Source organism: Neodiprion virginianus, chromosome 5 (assembly GCF_021901495.1).
Source record: "Neodiprion virginianus isolate iyNeoVirg1 chromosome 5, iyNeoVirg1.1, whole genome shotgun sequence".
In the NCBI taxonomy this organism is placed as follows: domain Eukaryota; kingdom Metazoa; phylum Arthropoda; class Insecta; order Hymenoptera; family Diprionidae; genus Neodiprion; species Neodiprion virginianus.
The window spans coordinates 11,294,951-11,317,049 of NC_060881.1; the positions used below are offsets into that span (position 1 = coordinate 11,294,951).

The 22,099-nt window shown below is 43.4% G+C and overlaps 1 protein-coding gene across 2 annotated transcripts in view; it reads right to left on the bottom strand.

The window, feature by feature from the left end:
- Nucleotides 1-21,647, bottom strand: part of LOC124306509 (mucin-17) — a 38,499-nt gene extending 16,852 nt beyond the window's left edge. For both annotated transcript variants that reach the window (XM_046767335.1, XM_046767334.1), the window contains exons 1-2: nucleotides 21,199-21,647; nucleotides 4,261-4,370 (exon numbers count right to left, since the gene is read on the bottom strand). In XM_046767335.1, the coding sequence (XP_046623291.1) occupies nucleotides 4,261-4,351 (91 nt within the window). In that variant the 5' untranslated portion in view covers nucleotides 4,352-4,370; nucleotides 21,199-21,647. The remainder of the gene's footprint in view (nucleotides 1-4,260; nucleotides 4,371-21,198) is intronic.
- Nucleotides 21,648-22,099: the final 452 nt, after the last annotated feature.

Here is a 22,099-nt window from a genome sequence, read left to right on the forward strand (position 1 = left end):
AGAAAAACGTCCCATTAGTCACGAATTCATAACGTATTCCGAGTAAAAGCACTTACATATAGTGCCAGAATGTGTTATCATTGATTATCGATCCTAACCAAGACTAATCGAAATTAGCCGGTGCGCACAACGCTAAAAATAAACACGAGACGAGTTCTTCAGCAGAGCTAACCAGGCTGGTAGCCTCCCAGTTCATTGTCGGAATATGTTACATAACGTGTATAAGGTAATAGCTTTTTCCGTCGGATGGATGATCTGCTTGGCGCTGGTTGACTAGTGTGCAAAATGTATCTCGTAAGCTTGTACGTACATTTATGAGTAGGTGTAACTTGTACCTGCCTGAAGGCGATATTGGCAATGTACGTGTAAAACTGATGAAATCATACCATGGCCTTGATGTGAAAGTTACCTTTAGAGTCGACCGGTCATGCGCGTGCACAGTTCAACGGGCACATTCGCATGAAGCTGCTTCGACGAGAATCGTCAACGAAGATCTCGTAATGAACGCGAAACCCACCAACTCAAAGGAGTAAATGATTTAAGCTATATTACCAGAGAAAAAAACACTGATTTAATAGCACGGTGATTACGAGGTTGCGTCTATTGGTCGAGGCTTGTCGGTTCTCTCTGTGCTACTCCTACACCCTTACCATGCCTCCTCATCTCGTAAGGTATATGAAGTAATGCCTTTGCTGCAATAACTCGACAAGGTAACCGTTAAGAAAAATTCCAATCTCTGAACCTGATGCGCAACTTGCGGATAGTCAATTTTTTTCCGAAGACGGCCTGCTCGAAGTCGACTGGTGAGATTACTTAACCTCTGCGTTGCACTGACGTAGCACCCACACGTTCCGCTATACCTTTCCCCGCATGGCCTCGGTTGACCTCTGCACCTTTCCGTTTTCCCCGTTTCTGCGCAGAACTGAGACCTCTAGTCTAGTAGAAAATATCTCTTCATTATGAGATGCCACAGACACAGATGCTCGTATCTCTTGTCTTAATAGTCATCGGACAATTCGTTATACTAAACTGTACCATTTGCAGTATAACGCCTTACACGCGGTTGATATGTCACCACGTAATGCACAGGCATCGTTGCACGTGTTTAGGTAGTCATAATCACTATTCTGTTGCCAGCGGCCACTGCCGCCTTTGCTAAGAGGTTACAGGCTTAACCAGTACTCACAGCCTAAGAAATGTGGACAAATTGCTATAATCCACTGCTTGACAGTTAATTTTATTTTATCACCTCTTCTAGCCTGGTGAAAATAATTTCTACGACATTCTACAAAAACACGTAAAAATTTAAAATCTTTGAAGATGATTGTTTTCACGTAGCTTTTTCATAGAAAACGATGAAATATTATGAAAAGATATTTGTGTCTACAACTCTTTTCAGAATAGAAAATGAATAACCATTCCAAAACTGTAAATAAAACTAAGTGAATTTTTTTGATAAAATACGAACGTCTACGCAACATTATGACGACCATCAATTTTCTGCTACAAGACCAAAAATAGCTACTGGTAGTAACAATATGTATGATTTCGCGAACACTTGTAGAATTGCACATATGAGTAAGAAAATCTCAAATTGAATAAGAACACTTAGAGTCTTGCGTAGATAATTGTAAAAATCTGGGAGTTCTCATGAGTGTTGATGAAATTTACAACTTGGAAACCAAAAACTTGTTTTTCGCAGAAATTCGTAAAAAAAAACCAATTCTTGATAGGATACTTTATAATGTGATTACGAATATCTACGAGACGGTATTAAATACTGTTTGTGAACTACTGCTATATATAGCATCTCTTTGACAAAGAAAACTTACCAAAAACAGATTAAGTTCTACGCAGAAAGGGGGTCTGCGATCAAAGACTTTTTACGCTTTTTGAATATGATCCCGATGAGTTTAAACAATACGCCATATAACTTACAATTGACCTTGTCTTATTAGAAGTAGGGGAATGTGAAAAAATCAAAACATTACTTGTTTCCCTAAGCAAGGAATTCTACGATATTTTACAAAAAAATTATATCGATTTCAACAATTAACGTCCGTACAACGATCGTGGAAAGGTAGGCCATTCTACAACTGGCTGTGGAAAACCACAAAATTCTACGACAAAGTCTATTTAGAAACTACGATAGTCTTCCGAGTTCTCTAAAAATCGTAAAGTTTTTCGTGAAGAATCATAAGAATTTTCTTCACCAGGTTAACCAATTTTTATCAGCTGGATTCCATCATACCTCTCAAAAAGATTCAATACCAAAATATTCCGAACCCGTAATTCGTTTTTTCTAATCTATACTCAGCGAAAGAATTACTTGGTATGAACAAAATTTTTCAACTATGCACAAATCTCTGTCTCACGCATGTTTAATGGTTTTATTGATGGATTTTGTATGACACATGAAGAAAATATTCCAATTTCCTGAATATACATATTTCCACACTAAAGAGATTACTTTCTTGGTCAACACTTTCAGGTACCAGCAATGAGACTCAAAATTTCGGTTCGTTGCGAATAACTTGAAGAAACAAGAAAACGTAGTATATATTAAAGATCGTAATGGAGGATAAATAGAGGTTCACCCAATATGTTCCACATTGTTCTGAAGCACGTAATTTAATCAATTGCCGATTATTGAACAAGTTACTTCGAATCCGAGATGAGTACAGCAAATGTACAGACAAGCAGTAACAAATGCGCAAATGTGTGCGACCTATGGTTTCCCCATTCAGCAGCTCAACACTTTATGAAAATGAGTAACGAGTAGTTTGTTTGACAAATTTCTCAGACCACGAGGCTTGACAAAGCGAATGTAACATAAATAATAATGTAGGACTAAACGCTTTGACTTCACAACACTAGATTTCGTTAGTTGAAAAGTTGTGTACCAAGCTCTTGGAAGAAAGAAACGGGATAACTGTGGCGAGACACATGAAACATTTTTTTATGGGGCTCTTGAACCAATCCTTGAATTACCGCTGAACTTGACCTCGGCAATGAGTCGTCAGGCCTGCACAGGGTGCGCGGTGTCTTGGTGAAAGTGGTCTCGCCGGTTGCCGAGGACGGTGAATGGTGTCCTCGCGGGTTAAGCTGCACGCAAGTAACTGATCCAGGAGACACGTCGATGTGACCGTCAATCTCAGATGTTTACCGACTGTCAATGAACTTCGCGTTACTAAGCTCAAGGAGCTTGGCAACATACGTCGACTAGCGTGAACTGAAGGGGTCTTTAACCCTCGCTAAACCGGCTTCACTTGAACGGAAGTCGATCATCGAGTACCGCGAACTCGGTCTTCCAATGACATGGAAGATGTTGACGCTCCTTCGGGAACGAATACGGTCGCGTATATACCTCTGCGAGAGCCCTCCAGTTCTACAGAAATTTATCTTACAGAGTAAAGGTCTTACAGAGTGTGGTCCTGCGATATACATTTAACTTGAAATGATAAATATAATCTTTTTTACAGAAAAATTATTCTACGTGCCGCAGTTCTACTGATCATAAATTCAACATCGGACCGATTCGACAGAGTGCAGTTCTACAGCCATTTATGGAAAGGGCATCGTTTCTACAGAGAAATAATACCCCGTTACCCTGTTCTATAGAGTTCTTCAGAAGTTTTTACAAAAAGTAAAGCCCAATTTATTCTAGCTTTCTGGGTGATAAAAACGCCTTTTGCGATCTTGTCAGGGAATCGGGTGTTGTGGTTTCGGACATGGTATATTATTCTGACCTTTGTTAAACAATTTTTCCCTAGAAGCGATCTCTCTAGAAAAAATCTCAATTTCTATAAAACTGCACACTCTAGAATCGATCTTGCGTTGAATTTCTATTCTATAGGACTGTAGGTAGGATAATTATTCTGTAGAAAAGATTACGTTTATAATTTCAAGTAAAATGTTTTCTGTTGGATTCTACTCTGTGGGATCTTCATTTTCTAGGATCGCACTCTGTAGAACAAAGTTTGTGTAGAAAAGATTTCGCAGAACATTCTACGTCAGTATTTTACTCCGTAGGATAAATTTCGATAGAACCTATAAATTTCCGCCTTGGCAGTTATCGACTCTGCCTCAGGCATGAGAGAAACTATCGCAATTCGGCTTTCTGTGTCAAACGAATGAATAAAGCGAAAATTTTGGAAGCTGATTCTCTTTAGGGACGGGGAAATTAGGAGTTTGAAAAATGTTGAAATGATTTGGTAAAAAATATTTCTAAAAACACATCTAGAACATGTAAAAACTTACCAGCGCGTGAGCAACAAATTGTTAGAAAAGCGATAACCAGGAACAGGATCATCTCCCCGGGTCGGCTCATCCCGGCACTCAACGCCGACATGTCGGCGGTTCTTTGTCTTCTGCAAGTTAATAAAAGAAATTCTGGTTATTCTCCAAGTGTGAAGAGGCGCGAACTCGGACTTTCGTAAAGTCCGTAGCAAGTGTCTGTGAAGCACAGTGTAAATATCATAACGTGAGAACTTTTTCGAGGGCTTGTTTCAAGTACAGGTTATGAAAATTTGCAGTACGCAAACACTTTGAAACGCAAAAAGATAGGTGCATATCTGCGAGAATGCGCTTATACGTCTCAATTTCATAAGCGCGGTACTTTATCGCACGAATGAAAAATCAAGACTCGTTCAGCCGACAAGAATTCTGAATTCTCGCGACGCGGCGACGCCAGGAAAATTGACCCCCGAAGTGTTTCTTTACTTCTCCCTCTTTCAATCGCGGCTTTATCGTAAGCGTGGAAAATCGGGACTCGCTCGCAACAGCGAACGAGGATCGACTGCCGGGAGGTTTCCGTTAATGCTCCAAGTGCTGCGAGCTAATAGCCTCGTGATCGTTAACGCCAGTTCCGTTTTGCACGGCATAAGTTATAAATTGCACCTTAATAATTGCAATTACGAACACGTGAGGGGTTCGATAGTCGAGAAATGGAATGAAATAGGTAAAATCTCATCCTCATTGGTAGCTCACACGATGCTTAACCCCAAGGTGAACGGAGGAGGTTGGCGACGACGCTTACGTCATTCCGTATTCTCGTTACAACCCATTCGATGCGGAATTCGGTGAATGGTCAACGACTACAGTAGCGTGTGCTCCGTCGACTTCCTTCCCCCCATATTTCTCCTCTTCGGGACGTCTTGGGTCTACGTCACTTAGCACCACCTCGACACCTGGTGCATATCAATGCACTACCGCCATCTCCGTCCGTCCGGGTCCCTTTACTCCCTCGAACCACCGGACTGAGACTAATTCCACTTACGCTCTCGACAAGCTCTCCCAGCTCGTGTTTGTTACACCCAACTCTTCGCATGCCTATTTCTCGCCTCAAGGAACATTCATAGTTCTCGGTATGTCGCCATAAATTCATTTCTTTTTTTTTCCTTCAACATATCTTTTCTCACCCTTGATTCAAAATTGATTCTTGTTGCAAACCACTTGCGTAGTCACCGTGTTCTTTGTTTCGATAATAGATACAGACGGATACCCGTCGATCAGGTTGCGTAATTTTGATCCAGGGAAGTAATATTCCTCGTTACTTTGTAATCTTTTTACATTTACATACTTTTTATACTCTATAAGAATTTACCTTTTGCAAGTATTTTATTTCGCGACAAAATTGTGAATTCATGAATACTTTTGAGGTTTGTAACCATAAAACTTAAAATCTGAAGTACTCCTTTTCAGGTTCATTCAGTAATATTTAACTAGCTGGAAAAATACTATCGACATCCATTTTTTAATTTCATCATGACGTATCATCGATAATCTGAGGCAATTTTGATACACGGTTTACAATCATTGAAGTATACTTCGATTCAATATTCACAAAATAAAAAAAAAATTACGAAGTCAAATACAATCTCTTTACGTGGAATATTTACCTAAAATAAAGTTGAAAATTCATTAAGCCTTCATGTATAATCTTCCACCAATAAATGGTAATTAATTTCCTTTACACGTAATCAATTTCTTATTATACCCGTTGCGCAATTCTACGATGGAAAATTCTACTTTTTCTGATTGTTTTAATACACTGTACGCATATCGAGTGACGATAGCCCCGCCTTTAATGAAGTAAAATGCCCCAAAAAAAAAAAAAAACAAAACATGTTACCGTGTTGCAAGGAAGTTGACGAGGTGATCGAATGTAAAATACAATCGATTAGGCCGATTGAATCATGAGAACGTTCTTATCTTTGCAAAGAGTCGACAGACAGATCGTCATCGCCAACAGCTGGTAGAGTCGGTCGAGTCACACGTGACCTCCCGAGGAGTTGAAATCGAGTTTCACAACGTCGAAACGTTGTAATTAACTGGCCGATCGATGAAGTCCCGATTGTGATTCGGCTTGGCATTATGGGCGGAAGACAGGGCCGAGGATGACCGCCTCGATACCGCTGCGCGGCTGCCGTGGGGTGCCGGCCAGGTCGCCCGAGCGATTCCGTTACTGCCGGAAGGCTCGAGAGGCTGGCTCCTCCGAGCCATTAGCGTGGAACGCGGAATATGATTACAGCCTCCACCTCTGCGTCGACCCCCACCCCCGACCGTCGGTGAGGGGGATCACGTCACCCGGGCGGTCACTCTGCCCTCGCCCGGACCTCGTAATCCCCCCGTGAACTCCCTTCGAGTTCATTTTTTCCCTCCATTAGACGTCTCATTGATTTGTTGGGAACCATAAACCCGCTTAACATCCCGTGACTAATGACGTTTCGCCACATGCGGGCACCGCTCGGGAATATTGTGCACGTGTAAAGTGCCGCGCGCGGAGCGATCGTTGCCAGTCGTACCCCATCATCCTATTCAACGCCGTCGCCAGGATGACTACGCGATTTCTTGCGCAATTAGCACGCTTCATTTTCTGCAATCGGATCATTTTCACCATCGGGTCCGGCCCTCCCATCCGACCTCACGGTTCAAAAAATTAACACCATTCTTCTCGTTCTGCACGATCAGACGGCAGGTATTAAACCGGCGAGGTTTACTGCAGACGATTCCACTTCGGAATATAACTGAAACTGATCGTCGCACAGAAGCGCCGTGCTGAATCGGGATGTCACGCTCGTACAGTGATATCGCCTTAACGAGCCCTCCGGAACGAGGAAAAAAAAAATGGCATGATACCTGGCTCCTCGTGACCTCGGTTCATCCTTCTGGCTGTCAAGCGGCTCGAGTTAACAACAATAATTGTTTGGAACTTGATCTTGAGGTCTTATTCCTGACTGTCTCAAGGAGACAGGAAGTCACGTTTTGGTTTGTTGATCATTGGTAATTGTGCTAATAATTAAATACGAAGTAATATTTTACCAAATTATATGTATCCGATTTCTTATTCAGAAGAGAAGCTTCTACCGCATATTGTACCGTGTTCGCACAATTTTTATGACATTGGTTCAATTTTGATGAGTAAAATGTGGAAAATACTGAGAGTTCTTACAGTGTCCAACGATAATATTTAAGTTACTTCTTTACTTTTGCATAGCTATCACGTCTTGCTGATAATAATTAATATATATTAGTATTCTGAAACGAATATTAAAAATCTGAACTTCGATTCACCTCACTGACGTTTTTTAACCAGTTCAATAATTCATGAAGTTTGAAGTTTGAACCTGAATATTTTGCCTACTTGTAAAAATTATAACTGACGACTATCCGAATCAACCAGTAGTCTTAACATCTCGTCACTGAAGATATTTCAAAGAATTTTTCTGAAGAATTTCTGCGACACGTGTAACACGCAAACGAAGGTTAATCAATAAGCACCAAGAACCTATCGGCCGTTTCCAGCCCGGAAGGTCGCGGCTTACAGTGGCAGTCGTTCACCCCCAAGGTGTAGGTATTATTCGAAGTTATAATGAATATGGCGCGTTTCGCGATGATCGTGAAAAAAAATAATTCCCCTAACGGTAATGGCAATTGGTCCTTCTTCGCCGTCGCTGTAATACGTGGCGCAAGGGTCACACGCGTTACTTTGCCCCGAGGCCCGATGGTCACTCCGGGGACGAGGACTTCCGCGTGCCACCGTCCAGCGCAGCGGACAGGTTGATGGCGAGGCTCGTTACCAGTCAAGATTTGACGCTGGGTAATGAAGTGCCACCGCCGATTGCCAAGTTCGGCAACAACCTGGCCATCCGGTTGTGACTCGATTGCTTGGACTTTGGCAGTCGCGAGATTATGCAGTCTGCTTGCGCGGATCGTCTCGCGCGATGATTAACTCAAAATCGACCCTGGAGTGACCGGCGATCTCTTCCACGGCATGCAAATCCCAGCCTGGAGCCACGTGCACGCTGAGACATGCCCATTATCATGCCCTAGCGCGGTGAGTTATACGCTTATGGTTGGAGGCCTCGCGCAGTGACGATGTGCGAAGGAAAGGATACAGCGGTGGTAATTGATGACTTTCAATGGACTAGAGATTACGGTGTTATAGCGAGTTTTAATTACCGAGATCGCACGTTTGTTATATGCGGGCACCTATCTCGGTGTGATTCAAGACGGTACGCTGCCGTCGGGGCACGACGTCAAGAGACTTTGGAATGAACGGAATAGGAGATGTGCAGGTAGATAGAGACAGCGATGGAGCTTGGGAGATGTGAGAGGGGAGGAAAAAAGTGTAAATGTTATTCATAGCTTCTAGGGCTTAACTCCGCGTCTCCGTCCATTCAACGATGAATAACTGCGATTGCCTTCCGTGTAGTTTCTTTCGGTGTTAAAATTATTCAAGTAGACATAGGTGTACTCGGAGTTGTGGCTGTTTACATTTGCACACGGTTCCATGCCCCCGCTTCCCGCCACCCAGCTCTCGTGTGCAAGTGAAACGTGAGCAAATACACCTTCGGGTAGGTATTGGTGCGGCAGGTAGAGAGCAGCTTATCTAAATGACCGTTCGCGCGCGGGTTGGAGAGCAACGATCTTTTTTGTGAAAAGACCCGGCTGACTCACCTACGTCTGTCCTCGCAGAGTCAGATAAACTCCATAACTTGAAACAGTTTACAGCCGCGCTGCCGCCGCTGGCGTGACGCGTAACTTTGCACAGCGATAGAAAGATAAGAGCCGGAAACAACAATCTCGACTTCCGCACCTTAGTTTCATTGCACAGCTACGTCTCGTACCCCCCGGACAAAGAGTAGCATTTTTAATTATTCTTCTTCGTTGATAGAACTGCAACAACGGTGACGAGAAAAAAAGAGGAATAGAGTATCGAATCAAATCTAATCGCAGTTCCGAGTCGGAACTTTACGCTGTAACGATTCAAATATGCCCGCCCGAAACCAAAGCAATTATCAAGTACAAGCTGGCTTTAAGTACGAATTACGTAGATTCCAATTATGCGTGATTAACATAATATAAAATAACCAAGTCGGTGTGAAGTAAAACGTCAAACTCGTTTGAGTTATCTGCAAAAATGAAAAACCGTAGATCTACACTTTCAACGCCATTATTAATACCGTCTACAGAAGATTTTCATTAATTGTCACTAAAACTTATCAGGAAAACAATTTAGTATAGTAAAAAGTCAAAACCTCAACAAAACATACAAAAATTAAAGAGAGAGACTGTTTAAAAATAAATAAAGAAAGATCAAAGAGACAATTTTAAAGAAAGAAAGACAATTTACATTTACAATTTCAACGTTATACGCCTTTTGACAAATAATTTATGTATTAAATGAGTGGATGATTCAATGAATGTCGAGAGTGAGTGAGAGCGAATGAGTTGTAGCTAAGTTTGTAGTATAAAAAATGAAAAGCACATGCAAATGCAGTGATAAAATTCAGATAACATTGCAATTAAAAGTTTTGTCGTGCTTTTACTGTTCGGACACCACAGTTTCTATATCATGACAATTTTTAAATGATTGCTTTTTCTTCGAATTATGAATGGAAGTACATACGAAATTAATACTCAAAAAATAAGAGAAAGAAAAGAGTGAAAGTGTTTGGCATCACAAAATACTCTCGTCATAACAAACCGCGTAGTCCTTATCTTCGGTTGTCTACACACACTCACACACACATACACAGTGCACGCCGTATTTTTGAAACGCAGTGCAACCTGGAGCCACTACGAGAAATAACACACACTTAAATATTTAGGCTAATGTCTAACTGTGCGTTTTCGTTTTTTCGAATACTAGAACTTACATATAACCGTAAATGTAAACTTGCTGTTTTCTCTTCGATTTTGTCGCCTTCCGTTCGTTGCAAGATCATGACAAGTGCAGGTACTTTTTTCTTTCTATTCAGAAGAGCATATTTATATTTTCCAATATATTTTCCAACTCCCGGTTTTTAGATCGCGTCTGCGGAAATTTCCGCTGTACACAGAGGTCCCTCGCACTCCTCAAGTTCTGTCTTTCTGCTTTATTTCTATCTGAGATATTTCTTTCTCTTTTAGCTTAAGTTTACCATTAGTGTATTCAAGCTAGCTCACCTATCTTGCATTAGACCCAATTTTTTTTTCATTGTGTCATAATATTGTCCAATACTGTCACAGACGTAAGTCAAGTGTCCATCTATCGTTCATCTCGTTCATAACGCGCTGTGAGATTTGCAAGAGCAGAGCGATTCGCAGTCATTTCATGCCGGGATAATACGGGTTATTACAAGCCGATGATGCGGGGGAATGATTCAATCATGGAGGTCGCGACTAATAATAGGGTGGTTTTTAACAGGGTTATTATTGAATTTCAACCGGCTCACCCCCCAAATCGCCTCCAAATATTTCAAACATAATTCCCTCCCTAATTCCAGATTTTTATCTCAACTCTAACGCGGGCACATTAAGTCTGCCGAACGGATCTCGATAAAATTTGATATACGGGGGTTTCTTGGGTTGCTGACTTCACGTCTGAACTCAAAATTTGAAAATTCAAAATGGTGGATCTAATATGGTGAACCAATATCCCAACAATGACTTGATGTTGCTCTACTGGATCCATTCTTTCGAGTTTTGTAATTTCAAGTTCAGATGCGAATTCAGCGAGCTCCGAAAACCCCCTACATCGACTTTCACCGAAATCCAATGACTTTTTGGATTTTGGTCCACCATTCCAGACTTTCAAATTTCGATGTGAATGGGGAAATCCACCCTATTACGGCCGTGGGTTAGAGTCGAGATAACAACAGAAAAATCTGAAACCACTGGGGAATTATTTTTGACTTATTTGGAGCCGATTTGACCTTTGAGGAGGAATGACCTCTTTAAGGACCACCCTGGGCTAACAAGGAACCTGGTATCCTTGACTGTGAACTTCGATCTGCTCATGCACGTCGTGATCGTGCGACGACGAGGACTCTCATCACGATTAGCGCGATCTTCTCACACGTGTGCGTTGACGCGAACGGTGCGTGAGCGGCTTCCTGAGCTCTGATTACCCGGCGCGCTCCTCGCGGCTCGAAATCGTACGTCGAAGGCCTCCGCGTTCACACGCGGAGAAGGCGGCGTGCAACAGGTCGGCAACACGCATGGTCTATTTATAGAACACCTGAGCTAGAGTTACGTGGGTCGGGGAATCTCCCGCTCCTCTGGCCGCGCGGTCAAAACCCCGCCATCGCGTCGTATCCCGTCTCTCGCGGGCTTCAAATCACCAGTCATCATCGACGATACTTACAAGCAACATTAGCAACGTCCCAACACGCTGCACGGAATCGTTGCGTGCATGCACGCCTCGGAACGCTAATACAGCTTCTGCATGAAAAAAGCAACGGCGTCCTACGGCCAACGCCGCCGCTCCGCGATTACCGATACCAGAATTTTAATAAACTCGACGCTCGTGCAGATTGTTTGAGGGGATTTATAACCCAAGAGCGTTGTACAGCGTTCACGATTTTCAAGATTCTATGGACTCGGGAGTTGGGGGAGAAAAGAATTGAGCAAACCGGGTTTAGAGGTACGCAATTTCAGCTGTAATTTGAAAGAAAAAATTATTTCGTAACATGAATATTGTGGCCGATATGTCCACTGAAGTCACGGTAAGCAAAAGACAGCGTTGAAAACGGTAACCATGTTTCCAGCTAAACGGAGTATCTGACAAACAAAACTCTAAGATCACTTTAAAGGCTAAAATTTAGTGAAGTTATGAATTTTTTTTATTGGTAAGACATATTTTCTGGATTTTCGGCAGTGTCTTTGGTTGGATACGTTAGACGGACAGACGGATACAAAATCCGCTCCATTGGAGGTTAGTCCGTAATCATATGACAGTCGTGTGTGAATTTCAAGATGATCGGATGAACGGTTTTGCTGGAATCGTGGTTACCGTTATCGAAAATGTGGTTTCGAGTGGCGAAATAACCGCGTAACGGCGATCCGAAGCGGGGCTGGACATTTCTGCTCACAACTTCTTTCATTTTGCGAATTTCGAGTCCCACGGCCCAACAAAATAAATGTAACGGATCCGACTACAATAATCTACAGAAAACCAAAGATCCGTGAAAAATTATTTTTCTAGTCTTAGGAACGCCCTTAAGACAGTCGTGACGGTGAAAGTTACGGATAGAGGTAAAAATATTGACAGATAAAAAATCGAAGGGTGACAATATCGAATCTTTAAGAAAGCAAATACTTAATATATAGAAATTAAAATTGTTGAAAGTCGAAAAATGGACAAGTAAAAGATTAGAAAGGTCAGAACACGGAATGCCAAACTGTAGAATCATCGGAATTCCTCTCCATAATATAGAATCGTATACAGATTATCGATGTTGCTGTTCCACGTTTTGACTTTTCTATATTTTGTTTTTCTGTATCGCGACTTTCAATGTTTTCAATTTTTTAAACTACAACTTTTCACATTTTTCAATTCTACGAATAAAATTTTCGCGTCTATGAAAATTTCATACTCTGGTCCCTCTATCAATCAGCAGTTCCAGTTTTTTACCTCTACCCAAAGTTACGTAAATATCCATTCCATAGGTCTAGTATTCCTACACGCTTTGTCTATTTTTGGAAAACTATAAGTAACTTTCCTCGCGCAAAACAGCAATTAAGCTTTCTTATTGGATCGTTGCTGCCGTGTTATCACTGAGAAATGTGATTAGTTATTAATCGGACGAAACGAACTGTTTTCCACCGGTGAAGTAAAATTATACGTTTGATTCAATCGTGAAATTGTTCACAGCAAATACATTAATTCGTTGATTATCTTTTACCGTATAGCTAAAATATCTCAAATAAATCGATTTGATTGTGCCAAAAACTCTTTAGTTCAGGCAATCATAAGCTACATTGCTGCAACGACAAAATCCTTTTCAACTAGGTATGATTATTCGACTATACGAGTCATTTATCTCAGTGTGGCATTAATCTTCGTATCGTTGAAGATACTTCGAAATCTTATATTGAAACTAGCCGAATTACGCCTATTATGCCTTGAAAAGCTTGGGAGTGGGTTACTTCAGAGAAAAGCCATTATTGCTCAGGCCAGTGCATAATCTGCACATTGACCGAGACGGGATGTAATGTACAAACCAGGTATACGCTGTTCGAATATCGAGACACCGTAACGCCTGGAGAGTTGCGTACGGGGACAAAAAGAGGGAATACCTAAGAGAGGAGATCAAGGTGAGGATGAGAAGGAAAAAGAGGAATGAGAAAAAAAATATATACCCACACATACGTACACCTAAGTATGCGTACAATATAAATGAAGAAAAGAAAATTACGTTGACAGCTCGAGACAGAGTTCGACAATCGTGCCAATAAATAAAAAGCAAAAGAGCCGAGGTTCCGCGACGATGAGGATGAGAATGAACAGAAGAAAGGCGAGACTTCTTGTTCAGCCCGCGCCCATAGTTGTTGACCGTGCAGATCGAACTGATTCATTACTTCACGGTGATCGACCGTGCGAGTCTACGGCTCCGTGGCTCTGCGTGGTCTTTGGCTCGCGGAGCGATATACCGTGATTCTTTATCAACTTTAAGGTCGGATTCGTACCAAGTCCCGCTATATGACTTAACGTGGTCCTTGCCAAGAAATATCTGAAAGTGGATCACGTTGCTCGATAGACCGCGTCGACGAGGACGAAGTCGCTGACCGTTCGCGCACGGATTCGAGAGCAGCGGAAGTCGACCTTTCTACACTCGAACCGCAACAGCTGCGACCGTTGGTGACTGTTAAGAACGCTCACGCCATTGGCCACGTGTTACGAATTATCATACGGCGCGTGATTGGATGACAAGGGACGCGATCGTGCGATTGATAAGCCTGTCCTGAGGTCACTGAGAGTCTCATCTCCTCGACAGAATTATGTATACATGTAAGGTATAATGGTTAAAGCTTCGCTGCACCGGAATACATGACTCGAAATATTTCCCAGTTTCGTTGACTTGTTTACCCGCGTGGGATCGCTAAGTGGCAGGCAGTCCCGATGCCGCTGGCATATGCAGCGCGCTCGTCGCAAGGGATACCGCTCGCTAAAGTAAATCCAAAGTTCGGAGATTCCTTGTATTACGGCGGTCAAATATGCCGCTGAGGTTCGAGGGTGTTGTCAGGGCAAACAACCAGGTTAACGAGACGGCCGGCCCTTCCCTGCCCCCTCCCACGCACGTACAAATGAACGAACGAAATCCAACGAGGGGGTATCTTTTTCCAGTGTTTCAACGTTGTCTTTATCTACGTTGTGAGTAAATATTTGCAACTTGATTCGTTTTACTACGGCGATAAGTGAAATGGAAATGATAGACAAAGATGTACCGTTATAGAAGGAAAACATCCACAACTGCCATATTTTTTTATGGACTGTAGTTTCGAAACGAAACGCTTGATCTTCATCCTTGACTGCTATCCATTTCGTTTTTAAAGTGTAGCTACCGAAAATCTGTTTCAGCTACTTCGATGTATATTACAATAGTGATGTTGTACAAGTTGTTGAAGGTAAAATATTGTATTGCGTGTTAAAGGTAATGAAACTTATTTGTTTTCTTATTGCGAGGACTGGTTTGAGTAGTCCTTTACGATTCCATCAGTATCGAAGCATACGATACGTTGAAAAACGCGGATTCCTGAATTTCGAAAATTTCAAAGCAATTTTTCACGTTTATCACGTTTAGTACAAAACTGTATTTTTTCATTCAGCCCACTTTTACATCCATTTCCAGGATTATGAATATTTCATTTGTGAAGCTAACGTGGCTGAAAAACCGTGTCTAAGGTAACCCTGCCTGTAGCAAAGAAAGGCTGATCGGCGTATCGCGTATGCATCGAGTAATTTAACAACAGCCTGGACGATCAGCGGTTATCTGAACCTTGACGAGTTCGACCAGGCGTAGGGCTTCCAAGAAATAGCCGATCTTCTGGCAGTTTCCCGGTCGCAAACCCCTTATGCGAATCCGTCGCTAATCGATCGCTGCGCTGCGCCCTTTTTTGTCGACGAACTCCACTAATCGGTGGATATCGCAACGAATTCTCGGTTATAAACTGCTGTCTGATCACAAAGGTTGGATACCGAAGGGTTACGGAGCCCAGTTTGCCGGGGTTAGGACATTCAGTTTCGTTAGCGCTACGCGTGGCCAGTCTCGTAAAAATTGGCAATCGTTCGCAGTCCGAGCTCGTAGAATCGGTTGGAGTCGATTTTCGATGCGAACCAAGGTCGAACGACTAGACAATGGCTGCCGTAGGTGGGCACATGCGTATAATGCAGCTGCGGAGAGCGGCTGATTCTCAAGAAGTAAATCGTAAGATGAGTCAACGGGAAACCCTGAGGCCTAAGGCGTGAGTCAAGCGTGTCTCCTTCCACGAGTTAATGTTTCTCTCTGCGCATGTTGCGGTAACTGGTAGTTAGTTTTAATTTGCCTCTCGAGGAACTCGCGCCTCCTTATACCGAGCCACGGAGAAATCGGTTCGCCGACTCTGACTTGAACTCTGCCAAAAGACAAGGTGGGAGGCAACTGGCAAAGCAGCGAAAACACGTCCATCGATAACATGCCGCATAGCGTGGCCGATGGAATTTATCGACCGGTATACGCGAACACGTTCCTTAACGTGGCCTCTTCTTACGACGATTGAACCCGCCAGGCTGCCCTGTCTTCAACCTTCCGGAGCAGATAGAAATAGCATGTTATATGATGTACGTACAGGACCCGACAGTCTCTGCGTTTTTACACTCCTGCAACTGCAGCGCTTCGATCTTACCCTGGATGGTCAGTACTCGGATGGAACGGGTGAGAGAAGAGGGCCTTATTCGAGCATGGAGTGGACGACGATACCGGCCGGTAGGCAGGGAGCTCTCTTCGCTGCCAGTCGAGTAAGACAAGGCAGACTGCACGGGGTAATAACGTGTGGATGGTGAACCGGATGCACGGACCACACGGAGCTCTATGCCTCCCCCGAAGGACGCGATACCATCTAACCGCGTCTCCTATGCTCTTCAGGCATAGCGTCTCGCGTGTCTCTTTCCCCCCTTCCCCCCCGTAGGAGTCGTCACACCTCAGAGGTCTCGTCGTCGGAGGTTAAACTTGACGATTAATCTTTTCGCGGGTGAGATGGGCACGTCGGATGACCAGTTACGTTGCTCCTTATTGTACAATCGTTTCGAAACTTGAATCGGTATCGGTAATCCCGTCGGCTTTCACCCGTATTGTAGAGCAGGATTTTGAAATATAAATAAATGAATATTCGAGAACACTTGAAATGGCACATTCCTCGCACGTATCGATTCACACGTTGTAATAAAATGTTGCAAAAGTAATTCTAAGAACCCCGCGAGTATCTACGTACGTTCCATCGAGATTTCGAAACTCCGAGGGGATGAACATTTTTTCAAAATATCAAACACGTTGCTCACCGTTCGAGTATTATAGCGAAGATTGACCTTGATGACGCGGTATCATATTTCTTTCGGGGCATCGAAGACTAGTTCGATATAAATGACAGCGCTTGTCGGACGTTTAATTAGCCTGCAGCCGGAGGCGAAAATAAATTCGATGTAAGGTAGAAAGAAAAGAGAATGGCAAAAAGAAAAGTAAAAAGGAGGAAAGGAAGAACTGCCGCCACTGCCGCAGCGCACGTATCCACCTACCTACTCGCTTCGTTAACCAATCTGCATTTAAGTACTAATTATCCAGGATTTAGTGCCCCTCGTTGCATATACACCGCCGCCTAGCGCGCACGTTGGTGCTGCAACGCTGCTGCAATGCAAGTGATAGCGTTCTCTTCTCTTTGTCGTCATCTTCTCTTTTTTTTCTTGCGCGTGTTACTCGACGCGATTGAAAATATACCGTTAACCGGTTCGCAACGGAGATAAATCCCGAGGTGAAATGTTACACACATTTTTCTTTCCCACTCTCTTCTTCCTTAATTTTCCACTTTTTCTCTCACGTATGCATACATGCACTCCGCTGCCGACGACACGGGAGTTAATTTAGCCACCCGCTGCAATAAGACGAAAACTTATTCTAGCCCTAACGGTCGAGATCGAGCCGCGAAGGAATTCACGATCACCGATTCGGCCTTGATGAGACGGCTCAAAGTGTGACGGATACAAGGCATAAAGATATCTTGTTCAAGTAGATTTGTATGAATGTGTGTTACACACGGTGGAACAACCTGTTACCCGGGCTGTAATTATTCTGTAAGTCGAGGTCGGGCCAGATCTGGTAAATCGGTGCTGTAAGTTGAACTGGAATGGAACTGGAACCAAAGTGGAACTCGATGTGGGCCAAGCTTGCGGAAGGTTCACTAAACTAATGGAGGGTATCTACATATCGCCGGTGTATGTCATTTGTGTTGATGGGCACAATGCCTCTCGGCGCGATGCGAGCAGCTGGCATTTCGCCATTATTTCCCGCGTCGATCGGTAGTAGAGGAATCGAGTTGGAGATTCGGGTCGCGTTGCGTTCGTGCGTAGCGTCGACAAATCGTATTGCGGCAAGAGGAAGCTTATATAGGATTAAAACAAAAAAAGAACCGTCTTATGGAAATATACAAGCAGTTGTCCGTTAAATTGCGGTTTACTTTTACAGGTTTCATCGGTTCCATATCATAAACAGTTATATCGGACGGTTAATATGAACCGGCGCAATATGTTGGCCTCGGGCGATAGGATTCAACCCGGAGGTGTCGTGTTACGGTCATTGCGTAATCGGGCGTGGCTTTCCATTAAATTATTCAGGAAAATTGGAACACGTCGCGTTGAACCTGCGTTATCCGGTTCAATAGCGTGAAGTTCACCTGCTCCAACGAGGAAGGGGCTCGGTAAATCACTGTTAAATAGAATTTGACTCCAACGATTCGTTGAATTCAATCGTTCCCAGCCGAAAAAATTGGCAAGCTTGTCAGCCACCGATCGGTTCTACGAGTCATGCTAGGTGTGAGTTTTCTCCGTGACCTCCAAACGAATGAGATCGTTAGTTACTTCAGTCGAGGTGATGAATTTGAGGAAGAAGCGGCGTTCGAGCGTGCGATCTGATAATGCCGGGGCTTGGAAATCTGCCGACGGGAAATATGAATGAACGTTGATAGCTCGAACCCGCGTTCGAGACTTTGGAAGTACGGAATACCCAGCGTAGGAGACCAAAAACGACACAGGCGGCGTGGAGTAAAATTTATCGCGTATTGTTATGCACATTTTTCAGACTGCAGTAGGCGAGCTGGAGCCGCAGCGGCAGTTGCGCCCAACAGTAACGCGACAAAGGCCGAATTCCATGAATTTATATTTGCTCTAGGATAGTTATATACCAGTTCTGTTTTCCCCTCCCGGTTCTTCCCGCAGGCTCACCGTGCTTCCCTCCCTCTCTCCCATCTTTCTCGCTCTCGTTTCGCGTCTATCAGACTTTTCGGGGGCGTCTATTATACACGCGATCTGTTCAATTGTAGGCTGTTCTGCCCTCCACCGGGCGCACAATACACGCAACAATGGTCCCACTGTGCTATCTCTGTATACGTAGCACCTTTGGTGTACCTACATTCACGACGCAGCTCAGGACCAAACGTACGTGTGACGGGCAACCCGCCATCCATTCGACAATGCGACAGCACGAGCGTCCATATCATCGAGCTAAGCTGCTGTAGCTGCTGCTGCTGCTGCTGTTGCTGCACCTTTCCACAACTTTTATCTCATGCTCTCACCCTAGTACGCATGCCACTCCAGAATATTTTCAGCATTAATTCAACGCGTCTCGATGATTGTGCAGAGTTTAATACTTTCTTAAATTATCTTTACGGAGGTTAGCGATCGTTCAGACGTTTAACTGACAACAAGCTAGTTGTTGCCAAGCTAACTTCATCAAATAATCTCGAACAAGGCGGGCCTATGTGCGATTCAATTTAAGTACCACATTTTTGAGGTAACGTAAGATATACCAAAACCTGTCTAACGTTGCGTTGCAGAGCAATAACGATTTATTCGAATTTTCGCTTACTTCACGCTTTAAATGAGGGGATTGATCAAAGAGAAAATTAAAACGACGTGTGAACCGCTTTTTCGACAATAGGCTTGAACCTCGTCCTTTCAACATTTTGACCAATTGGAACAAATTATGGCAGAACAAAAACGGATTAAAAAGACAAAAATTATTGTCTAATTAGTACAATTTAGAATATTCTGATGAGTATCAAGAAACTGAAAATTTTGTTTAAATTATAAATTGAATGAGTTATACGTTTTTCCCCGTTCTTTATAATAGTCGAAGTATAGCTGTGAATTGATTCATTCCGCTTACGAACATCGATATCTCTGACGAAGAATGTGATTTCATTATCAGAAAAATTGATATGTTGTCGGACAAAAAAAGCATTTATCAGTTCCAACATATTCTATAAATATTTTCGCCAGATTTCGTCTTTATCTGAATTATAAACGCGCTCGGAATCAAATTTTTCTCGTTTATCTCTGAAACCTCTGCTCGAAAGCAGCCAATCATCAGCTGCGGTTGGGAGTGACCGAGTGAGCAGCGAAAAAATTCTTTTTCTTCATTTCCTTCGTGTTAGTCGCCGATCAATCGAATTAAATGCAAGATCGCGCGAGTTGGGTTCATTTATCGTCGAAGTCGCGATCGGACTTGCATACCTATCGGGTTTGGGTTCTGAATTATTTAGTGTGGATGTCGGGCGTCGTCGTCGCGCCGGGCTTCTTGCGACGTCTCGCCTGGACTCTGTGAACCTGCACGTCGATCCTCAACCGATAAACGTAGGTGAGTTTTTAATCATTTCAAACTCGTCTTACTTTATATATTATACGTGTTCGGGGTAACGCGGTAGTCAATTTCAGTCTAATCATGCCACACCGGTTCTTCTTAAACATCTCAGCTCTGTTTCGTCACTTGGCTTTTGTCAGAACGGATCGCGTTTACTTTTCTGTAATCTACCTTTCCGAAATTCACCTTCTTTTTTTTCATTCTTTTTTTAATATTAGCAATGCGTGATTACGTAAAAAAGGACCTTACACTCTTAGCCCGTTTAGAAATTTTGAGGATATGAAATAATAGCCGAATACTTTTTGTTGCATCCAGTAGAAGTTTTCACAGGCTGTTTCCTCGAACTTGTTAAACTTATATGTATGACCCTCGGTATAACAGATAATTTCACGGTCGTAACTGATCCTACGCACTGCCTAGATACGTTTCTATATCATGTTTTCGCTAATAACTTCGTGATTGAGAAGTTGAGGAGTAAGCGATTTTTTTCTCATCACACTCGGTGACTGAAACTTCAAGAAATCACGGATTGGATAACAATTCGAGTCGTCGTATCGCGGTCGAAAGAGACGAAGGCAGTCCTGATTTAATCCGCAGACGTTTTGCACAGATTTTGACATTCCGTTTTAGGCATGATAATATATACATATATTTTGCAATTAATTTTTTTTTGGGGCGGGGGAATTTTCTTGCACTTATAGTATATCCATATAAGAATTTTCGTGAGAGTGCACTGCACAGTTCAATAACGAGCACTTTTAATTTTTTCCTTTTCCAATTATTGTGTATTTTTTTTTTCTTTTTTCAAATTTATGGTCATATCCGTGGTTCGATTGATTATTGATCAGTCACTTAAAGCACTTGGCACCTGCACAATTTTACATGTTTCGCTTGTAACACTTCATAACGGAGCCAGCTCGGGGTTAATTTGTCGTACTTTGCGCACGATTGGGATGGCAATGTCTCTCGGCGCTGTCCCTTTTTCTTATTCTCGCCTTTTACAATGCGAGTTACGTGTTTCGCACGCTCATCTCAGCTCACTTACCTATGCGGAATCCGTAGCTTCTTGCGATGAGTCCGTCGTTCGGCAATGTCGATGGTCCTGATGCGTGTGCGTATAAAATTTACAACTTCGCGCCCGTCGTATTACAACCCCGTTTATTACTCGCGTAGATTAATCGCACGTATTTAGGTATGAAATATATATACCGTGCGTCGAATTGAACCTCGTTGAAATCCCCCGTTCGTTTCTGAGTCTACGTCGCGTACAACGTGTACATTAATTGTTCGTTTACTTGTTATTAACAACAAAAAAAAAAAAAAAAACAACAAATTATACCGGCGTAATAAATATCTATTAATATATACGGCACCGTGCGCGAGTCCACGTGTGTGTGTGTGTGTGTGTGTATATTATATTATACTTTTATAAAAAGACCTACTCGTACAAGAAGCACCCTTTAAAGCGGTGTGCGTACTCGACGCGCCACCGCACCAAACAGAAGTGAACTCATGCGCAGCTTCGGGCCTACACTTTAAATACCTTTGCGCGCCCGACCCCTACTCCGTCGCGACGCGCTGATTGGCGGGGGTCTGTATGCGATGGCCCGCGGCTACAGAAGAGACTCGGACCCGCGGACCAGCGTCGCCACCGCCGCCGAGAAGAAGCACCCTCCACCGTCGCCGTCGCCGCCGCCGCCGCCGCCGACGCCGACGCCGAGCCGGCGCATTTCTGCCCCGGACGTTCAGTTGCCAACATTGAAAGCCCCATTGTACGCTGGACCGCGGGATGCGCAGCATCTTCCTCCTTCGCCGCCGTCGCCGCCTCCCCGCCTCCCCAGGTCTCTTGCTCCCCCACCCCCGCCTCCACCCCCGCTTCCCACCACTCAGGACTGCAAACACTATTCTGCAACGTCACAGCTATTCTTCGTTTTCGATTTCCTCCA